Genomic DNA, 10069 nt, shown 5'->3' with positions numbered 1-10069 from the left:
TACAAGGTGCATTCCTTTGACACACCCATTCAATAACATAACCTTAACTAAAATTCTCCACTCCATACCACAACTGTCCAGCCTCCCTTATTACTTTCTCCTCTTCCAGTGGAAATTATGTTTTTGAGAAAATCTTTATCATGATTAAAATTTATTTTGAATTTACTGTACAGTTTGTATACATTTTGTAAGCATTAATTATTGCATTAATTAAGTGGTTTGTGAAACCTAATAGACCATGACTCTGAATGCTGTGCTTTTTAGAGCACAGCATAAAAAAATAAAATAAAAAAACTACCTTACATGCAATGTGAATATGATAAAGAAATGACCCGGAATAAGAAATAAAAAAAGGTTTAAAGGTAGTTTTTAATTAAATTGTTTTACAGTTGTTTATTAGTAATGAAGAACATGCAACATTTATAATGAGTAACAAGTGCCATTTTGCCATACATCTTATTGTAAGTGTATCAGAAGACATTAACAGTGAGTATTACTGAATTATTATTAGATTTTTACACTAAACATTATTTAAGATGCAAATAAGTGAATTTATCAGTCTGAATTTAAACCACATTATTACAGGAAAGAGTTCATCAATTCTTTCATCGACTGGCATGTAAGTGATGAATCAGAATTTCACCTTCTGTTGATTTTATTTAGAGTTATGTAATAGTGTTGAAGCTCTGTATTAGTAAACTGTTTTATCAGCTGAAGTAAAATCATCAGTAAAACAGAAAAGTACATAATTATCACTCTGTAATTTGAAAGGCCTCCCTCAAGCTCTGTAGTGCATCCTTCTGAGTGATATTTCCCCATGCTTCTGGTAATTTTGCAGGTGCACACTGATATCTTTGAGCAAATCTACTGTTGTACCGCATGAACACATATCTCCAGTAGACTGCAGCCCCATTATTCCTAGGATCTTCTGGGTAAATGTTCCAGTCTGGGTAAATAGACTGGTACTCCTTAAAGGGCAGAGAGCGGCCCGCTGTATCTCTGTTTTGAAATTGGTTTTGTCCTGTAATATCTGCAGAGCAGGTGTTGTGAGACAGAGTGGTCGAGTTGGCATTGGTATAACACACTAGACCTTTGGGCCGATGCACCACCGCTTCGTGCACTTGATGCTCTGTTTCTTCCAGGTCACATGGAGCTTTGCAGAAAGGACAGCGCTTATCGCACCCCTTGACTCTTTCATATAGCATGTCCTGAAGTTTATCAGGGAGGTCATCCGGGACTTCAATGACATCCTCATTCTCCATAAATTCCTGATTAATTGATGAGGATAACTCAGAGACTGACTCCTCTAGGTTTGCAAAGAAATGTTCACGATGTGTACTTATGTCAAACAACGGTTTCTTCAAGATTTGAGTTGGAATAGTAATTTTTCCTTGACTCTCCAGACTGGCACAAACTTCCTCAAGTAGTTGTCTAACATTTCTCTGCGCCCCACTACTAGATTCAGATGCCTGTTTAATGCACCTCTTTACCCAATCAAAGATTTGGTGCATCCGCTGTTCCCTGCGGTCTTCGATCATAACAGAACCTGACAGATGAACTCTGATAAATTTCTCAATGCTCTTCCTTTGGAAGTTCTCATGGGACTGAAGGTACTCATGGAAATCCTCAAAGCTGTCCTTAATTAGCATTTCTTTAAGCAGACTGTAGTGGAACTTCTTTGGTGAGCTATAAAGTTGTGCATTTTTGTTCTTGAGCATATCATTAAATATCTGTCTCTCCAAGCTGTTGTAGATGAAGTCTTCGACTGTTGGCTTGAGGCACTTATTGGTGAAATTTTGAGCAGCTTTTTGACACTGGTCCCTTTTTCGGAACTGATATATGAAATTCAACATGTGCCTCTCCCTGGTCTCATTTAGGAATCTATCTTTTATTTCCTTTTCCCTTATGAATGACTCCTGCACCTCTTGAAAGGATTCTGCCGCTTTGCCACAGACATATCCTTTAATGTCCACTTCAAATTTGGGACTCATCACGAATGGCTCACCTTTTAAAACTTCTAGACCCTTGTCCACAGTTGCAAGCAACTCTCGTATGTAGCTATCTGAATAGACCTCTTTGTGGCACACTTTATCTGAGACTTTTCTGTCGCAGTCTTCTATCAACTTATTGGTGAATCTTTGTGCAACATCCTTGTTGTACTTCAATGTTTTCTTCATCTTACTACTCAAAGCGAAATGGGCAGTCTTCACTTTAAAGCCGTTGAGCTGGTTTGCATCTCGGAGTCTTATGTTTTGTCTTTTTAGACCACGGTCACTTAGGTTTTTCTTTAGCTGCTCCACCATCCTTACAAAGATTTCTTGTGTCTCTAGGGGGGGATTATTCATGTTGGATGGGATATTTTCCCAAACACTGACAAATTCACGTTCAAGTTCCTTGTCATCAATCACACAGTTATTGTCCTTGGAGGTCTGCAAGAGTGAACGTAGCCTCACCTCCAGGGCTGCTTCAAGTGATGTCAATAAGGCGTGCATCTTAACTATCATATCATGACGAATGGTAGCAGACTCAAGTTTCTGGGCAACATCATATGTAATTTGCTCTTGAATGTGGTCTACTTTTTTGTTAAGGCTTACTTTGTAATTTTCCACTAGGCCAATATCAATATCCTCCTGCCTAAGGTAGTCCCAGAGACTTGTTTTAATGTGGTCTCTTTCTGTATTGATTTGGGTAGCTGCTTCATCTCTCAGGATTCTGAGTAGCCTATCTGAATCCAGGTATTCTCTCTTTTGGCTTGCTGATTCTTTCAACTTCATGATGTGATTGTCCAATTCATCCACCCAAATATCCAGTTGATCATTGAGGTGCTTCTCTCCCTGTGCGAGTTTTCTGCAGAGACCAATGATGGCATCAGCTGTAGCCGTGTCTCCGAACTTTATGTCAAAATTTGCATTTTTCACCGACTCCCACAGCCTTAACATATACTCCATAAATGCACCCAAGCAGGTTGGATGGCCGTTTGTTGCCTTTTCATGGAACATAGTCAACAGTCTTTTCTTTAGTCTGAGAATTGCTTCACTGTAGATTTGATCATTTTGTGAAGTCCCAGAGCTGCTGCCTGTACCTCTCCTTTCACTTGTGGGAAGTGTTTCTCTTTGAGATTCATTTGGGAGCTTTTCTTGGGTCAGTACATCAATTACACAACTCATGATTTTTCCATCCATTCCTGCTCCCTCTGAAGCAACCTGGAAGGTAGTCTTCCTCTCCAAGTTCCGTGTGCAGAGTATAGCATTGACAGCAATCTGAAGGTTGCGTCTATTTTCGATCTGATCCTCATCTGGTAGATTTATTAGTGTGATGTCACTCAGTCCACTGACAAATGTAGCCAGTTCAGTGGCATGCATGAGGCTTCTTTCTGTTGTGGCATTCAAACCTTCTGTGCTTATCAACAACAGAAATTCACAGTCCATCTCCATTCTGAAGTTGTCAGGCAGGCTGAGGAGAAGCATGTATGCCCCTTTGATATGCCTTCTACCCCACTTTGGGAAGTTGACCCCAAACAAGGCAGATAAGATCTCTGCGTTCTTGGAGTTGTGGAAACCTAGGATTGTCAGAACTCTCATGCGACTGAACTTTGGCAGCTGCTTGTGAACCTCGTAAAGAACGCTGTATACCCAGTTCATGGGAAATACCGAGGCATCCCCATCATAGAGTTCAAGGGGAACTCCATGCAAGAGTAGTTCAGCCCCTAAATACGGTAAGCGGAACATGTCGTACAAGTCGCTGTTCGGGCCACGGAAGTATCTTTCATAGACCAGTCCCATCTCTCGAAGTAAATGTTCAAGTCCAATGCAAGGTTCTTGCATTTGTTCCTCATTTGCTTCCCTTTGATCAGACATGTTACCCAACTGCATAACTTCAAGTTTCACTCTCATCCAAGAGAGAAAGAATGCCCGCTTGGTTGTGTCAAATGAACAAAGAGCTGCAGTAAAGGCTCTCATGGCTGTTGTTAGTTTATAATCAAGCAGTTGTTTTATAAGGTTTTCCTTCTCCCCTGTTAAGCTCTGGGATGCATGCTGTATGTTACGTGCCTCCTCCTTCTCCAGCTGACACAATTGTTTCCATACTGTACCTTGCAGGGGCAGCTGATTCTCCAAATAGCTAGACACTCCATCTTCAATTCCACTGAGGACTTCTTCAACTTCACTGAATGCCATTCGACAGAGCTCATCTTCATCAACATTAATGTCGAGGTCATTGGCCATACCAGCTGTACCTACAAGGTTTGTGGTGTGCAGGTATGCAACAAAGCGATCCAGAACATCTCTTAAGTTCTCAGCAATTTCTTCCTCATCACCTTCACGGCCATTAAGCATTGTTCCATCTGGAAGTTCTAAATCCTTCATCAGCCTTTGTTTAATTTTCTCATTTTGATTCTCTTGTCCATCCTCTGCTGATGCTGAGCAGTCTATTATAATCATGTGACTTGTATTGTCCCTCCATGAGGCTAGTAGATTTCGTTCCTTGGCACCAAAACTTCCACAGAAAACTATGAGGACTGCAGATGTGTAACACAGAAGACTCATCTGTTTTTCACAGTCAGCTGCATCTCCACGGAGATTAGCTACTAGCACAGGACGAGAAAAGATGTTGTTATGATGTTCTCCTGAATGCAGGTTCCAACAAACCTCTACCAGACCATCAGAGAGAACTCGAGGCAGCTGTCCTCCCTCCATACCACAGTTTATGAAGCAGTCATTTTGCTCATGTGGACCCCCAAGAACGCGGTTGAGTACCCGAGATTTTGAGATGTTGCAGGAACCTAGCCTCACTGCGGAGAGAAATGGCATCCTGGAATCGGCCATGTTCTTCATGATTGGTCCCTCAGAAGCTGACTTCCACTGACCGAGAACTCCTCTAAATGGACACAGGAGGATGGTTCCATTCTTTTCTGGGTGAATAGGGGGAAGATACAGAGGCACTGCAAAGTTGCACTGCATCATTCGCTGGGCGATCTCTTGCTGTAGGAAACTATTTGTTGTCATGTAGATGACAGCAACCAGGTCTAAAGGATTGATAGCGCATTGTGAATTCTCATCCATGTCCAAACCGTAGTCTCCTACTGGTACCTTGCAGCAAGTGCTGCGGGCTTGGGGGTTGCATAGCCAGAGCCGCCGGAGGAATGCATTTAAGAGCCCTGTTGGGTCCTGTGGAAGGTCATCTTCAGTGCTTGGAGTGCTTACATATTGCATTGCTGTAAGGTCCAGAGGTGCCACCTTTTCCCTGTGCAGGTCCAGCATGTGCAGTAAAATATGCTTGTCCCTGTCAATTTCAGACACTAGAGGAGAACCATATTTGGTAAATAAATTCAGTGTTATAATAATATACAATTTTTTTAATTATAATAATTTTGCAATAAATTATTATGTTATACTGTTTCTAAAAAGGTTGGAAAAGAAATGCTTAATAATGAGATGATGGAAACAGAAATCTGATGCATATCGTAACTCTTACCTATCTTAGTAGTAAGGGGCCCCGGGTCGGGGACAGGCTTCCGATGTAGAGACATTGTTTTAGAATGTGTATTTAATTGTCAGTTAAAATTTGAAGGATCACATTGACCTGCCAGCCAAAAACAACATTATGTTATACAATGTCCCTCTTTATACTTCAGAAACTAAATGAATGAATGAATGAATGAATACAAGTACACAACATAGAACATGCAAATACAAACGGCAAGTTTTAGCTCGGATTACATTACATTTAGTCAAAACTCAAAAGTCAACTCAAAAGTCAGTTTAATTAATTTTTTATGCAGCAACAATTTAAGAGTTCATGCAGAAACCACCTAATTATAGATTCATAGACCTGATAATAGATTCATTAATCTGTTTTTTAGGACAGATAGGTATTTGCAAATTAGATGTTCATATCCTTGACAGAGGATAAATCATATCCAACTTTTCCTAAACTGCATCCATCTGAGGAACGCAATTCAACAAATCTGTTGACAGTTTGCCTTAGGGGGACAAATAATGTAAATCGTACTGGGCTAATTACTCAATTATTGGCTGGATGTCTAATAGTGGATATAAGCGTGTCCTGTACATCAAAATCGCATAGCTGCGGTTTTCTTTTATCATTTGTCAATATAACTGTTAATAAAATCAGCATTTTGTGTTTTTATTTTTAATTTTTTTCATTCATCAGCAACTACTTAACATGTATCTTTCTTCTTTCCTGAGGGTTATAAGTAAGTTTTCACAAGCCACATAGATGGAAATCTAATTTCTCATTAAAATCAATGATTTTGTATTCCTCAGATTAGGCAGTCACTATTAATTCATAGACCCAAAACCACAGATCAGTTAAAACCCAGATATAAAGTACACATCTATACCATCATAACTATGCAATTCCTCATTTAATTAAATTAAATGACTAAAAAACTAAACTTTGCTAATGGTTTTATACAAAATATGTTGTCAGTAGTATAATAGTATACTAGTATAGTACATATTACCATATCATCTCTCCTAGGAGTTAAATAAGCAAGTACGCTTACCTAAAATGAATGATGCCTTCTTTGGATGTGTGCTTTGCTGTCATGACATGGAAGTGATTTGACTGGGATGACACTGAGAATTTATACAAGCCTTGAGAGTGATACAGTCTGCTTTTTGGGAATTTGCCCCACCCCGTACTTTAGGTATATGCACATGCAGTTCTTTATCACGTACACAATCAGAAAACAACAACTCCCATCAAGCAGAAAAAGTACCAAATAATCCATGTCCTCATGTGATTATTTAAAACACTTCTGCAATAGATATTGTTTTGTCAGCAAAATGTTGAACCAAGTGTAAATTATTTAAAAAGAGGGGAAAAAAGATATAGAAATAATAAATCCATTTATTTTTAAGCATTAATAGATTATATCAAGTAAAACTATTTATGTTAAACATTTGTTGTTGTTTTTTCGAAGGCAAGCAATAAATACATAAATAAATAATAATAATAAAAACAGGTTTTAATCATTATTGCTCTCCATTTTTAATGCATTTATGGTGTTTAGATAAGGATTGTGCTGCTGTGGTTTCAAATGTGATCGGCTTCCATGCAGGAGTGATGACTTCATTAATGACATCACTCCTTCTGTTATCTACACAGTTGCTGACTGATTAAATGTGATGAGTTGAGAAGAGATTCTGAACATTCATGTGTTTTCGATAACATCTGCTTAACAGGCAGTCCTGTTTACAAATGTGATTTCTGATGTCCCGTGAAAATATGAACTTTAAAACAATATTTCAGTGTTTTTGGAAGCAAACATAAGATTTCCCGGGAACTCAACCCAAGTGTTTTGCAAATGGTTTTCCTAGTGGAAAGCAAAGCTTTTATTAGGTAACTTAAAACCTTATACTGAAATGTTGAACACTGTAATATATAAAACTGTATATGAATGTATATAAATGAATGTAAACTAATGCTTGCTTTGCCATAAGGTTACTGGAGTGTTCTTGGTGGTGCCTTATTGTTCCTTTGAGTCAAGTTCAACTAATTCAGGGTTAAGCGTAATGACTGGCTCAGGATGAGGTGAAAGCTCTACCCCGAGGGATAAACGCTCATGTGCGCATAGGAAAAGATTACATGCCTCCTATTTCTGTAACACAAAGCTCTTTAAATGACTTAGCCGTGTGAGTGTGTCCGTCTGAATAGAAAGATGCAGCTGTAGATCCTTGACTTCTCTGAGGATAACCACGGTTGACGTGCTCTGAACGGGACTACCTGAAGAAAAACACAAAGAAAGGCATTGAACTGACTTTCAAAATGCTGGTGACAATGCTAACAGCCATGTATATGATGGTGAGAGTGGCTGAACAGGTAAGGCAACTCGCTGGATTATATCTTTGTGCATTTGTCGCCAATCGCAACATACCAGCCAAAAGCAGTTCAGTTGACTGAAATTCTTTTCATAGTTTCATATGCCAGACATAATGATCTATGACAAAAACGTTAGATCGACAAATGTGATAAGAGGAGTAATTCTTGCCACACAGTGCAATATCACAATTTTTTTTGTATTTATTTTCTAAATTAAATAGGTTATTTTCTTACTGACTACTTGAAAATGAGAGAGAAAGCTCATTCGTTTCAAAGAACATTAAAACATGGACAAAAGGTGAATTTCCATTCATGTTTTTACATTTAAAATAAGGTGCTTAAACGTTTTGTGTACATATTCTTTAAGGTAACTTTTAGGGGTGTTTCTATCACTAGCTTAATACGTAAATGTCCAGAATTCATGCATCACAGGAGGATTACTGTCACTTCTACCATTTGCTGGTCAAGGTGGAAATTATGTCACAACTGACGGACAGACATATCTTTTGTTGAAAATTAAATCAAATTAAATTAAATTAATAGTAATAATAATAAAATTGGTTAATTGGTTAATCACACAACATCCTTGAGTCTCAGTAATAAAGATATAATGGTACATGACACTGCAATCCAGTGCTTTAACTTTCCCAAAAAAACAAATGGAAATGAGACAGCAGGAACTAGATCACTTAAGTTTTGACTCAGCTGTGCTGTTTATTCCACAAAAAGTTGATTAAATTCACACGGGGACAAGATGGACGCTTTGTAACGACAGATTAGAATGCAAGATCATGACATATTATGAGTCAAACCAAAAAACCTGACTTTGTAAAAGAGGCTAAATGTGGTCTCATTTACAACAACGTACTGTACAACATGCAACACACACCACGGCACATACACACACATGCACACACTGATTCAGCTGTGTCTGTTCTGCTTCAGCTGGGTGTTCGGTGGGTACGTCAACAGCAACCTCTTCCGTATATGGTGTCTCAGCCACTGCCATGGCAGGTCCACTATGTCTCCCACAGTCGGAAAGGAAGTCTTTCAAAGGAGGTGATTTATTTATTTATTTATTTATTAATTATTTTATTTTTTTTACAACTGCTTAAAAAAATCCAACAATGTTTCTTCAAGGATGAATCTTACCAGGAAAATATAAAAGTCATATTTCACCCTATAATAAAAAAAAAGAAAAAACAAATATGCATACTGAAAATAAAGGTTATATTTAGGATCATTATAATGTTGATGTATAATTATATGAAAACCTATAATATGTGATAAAAAGAAAAAAACTAAAAATCAAGAATTATTAATGAATTAATAATTGTCACAACAATTATGTGCACATGCCCTCAATTATAATTATTGTAATGTGAAAACAATCTCATTCTCATTAATGTAAATCCAAAAAAATAAGCACATACATTTCAATTATATAAGTATTTATACATTAATTTATACATATACAATTAATGTTTGTGTAATGAGATATTTTATTCGAATAAAACTAAATAAAGTATTTTATTTTATTTTATTGATTTTTAAAGTCCAGGCAGTCATGACAATTATTATTTTTATTTTTAGAATTCTTAGATTAATGAGAAGTTGAGAAATATACTTAATATTTACGAAATAATGTTACAAACATACAATAATAGTAATAATATATGCTTCTTTCTTTATGCTAGTAACTTGATTTTGAGATGACACATGACCAGTTCTTAATGAGATTCACCCTCAAAGTTATACAGTAATAGTCTGGTTATTAAAGGTGAAAGAGGGCAATGCTGATGGGTGGACAGAGATGAGAATAATAATGATTATATATGTGGGTGGCCCTTGTTCAATGCTTTGGTCTTATTTTGGGGTTTCTTTCTTACTACTGTGAACAGGACCTTATATTCCCAACCGCTGTATACTTTTATATCATTCTACTGTTGTACTGTAGTCAAAAGTTTTGCACTATGACTTTCACTTATTGTCAGACATTACTAGGTGCCATTAAAGGCCAATGCACACAGATATACCCTCTCAGAATATCTAGGCTTGGACATCCCTCTAGTGCCTGTAATCCAATGAAGAAGGATTTGTGTCTTAGTGCATTATGGTCTATAAAAGAGAAGTCTGTATAGATGTCCTGAGGTTCTGCTTAAACAGCAGGTCTGTTTCAAATTGCCACATAATAGATTTACAAATCTATGCTTAAAGGAAATCA

The 10069-nt window shown here is 37.5% G+C and overlaps 1 protein-coding gene across 1 annotated transcript; it reads right to left on the bottom strand.

Annotated features, from left to right (window-relative positions):
- Window positions 1–350: 350 nt before the first annotated feature.
- gvin1l2 (GTPase, very large interferon inducible 1-like 2) lies at window positions 351–6621 on the bottom strand. Its single transcript, XM_026282713.1, has 3 exons — window positions 6527–6621; window positions 5473–5580; window positions 351–5296 (listed from the first exon to the last, which is right to left on the bottom strand). Exons 2-3 carry the CDS (start codon window positions 5525–5527, stop codon window positions 753–755), a joined length of 4599 nt encoding a protein of 1532 aa, XP_026138498.1. The 5' UTR covers window positions 5528–5580; window positions 6527–6621; the 3' UTR covers window positions 351–752.
- Between the last annotated feature and the right edge of the window lie 3448 nt (window positions 6622–10069).

This window comes from Carassius auratus, chromosome 15 (assembly GCF_003368295.1).
Source record: "Carassius auratus strain Wakin chromosome 15, ASM336829v1, whole genome shotgun sequence".
Classification (NCBI taxonomy): domain Eukaryota; kingdom Metazoa; phylum Chordata; class Actinopteri; order Cypriniformes; family Cyprinidae; genus Carassius; species Carassius auratus.
The sequence above is the reverse complement of the archived record's forward strand: the minus strand, read 5'-3'. Positions and strand labels throughout refer to the sequence as shown.

Coding starts and splice junctions, on each gene's coding strand:
- gvin1l2 (XM_026282713.1), bottom strand. CDS start 5,527: ATGTCTCTACATCGGAAGCCTGTCCCCGACCCGGGGCCCCTTACTACT. Junction 5,297..5,472: donor GCCCCTTACTACTAAGATAG/GTAAGAGTTACG, acceptor GTTCTCCTCTAG/TGTCTGAAATTGACAGGGAC.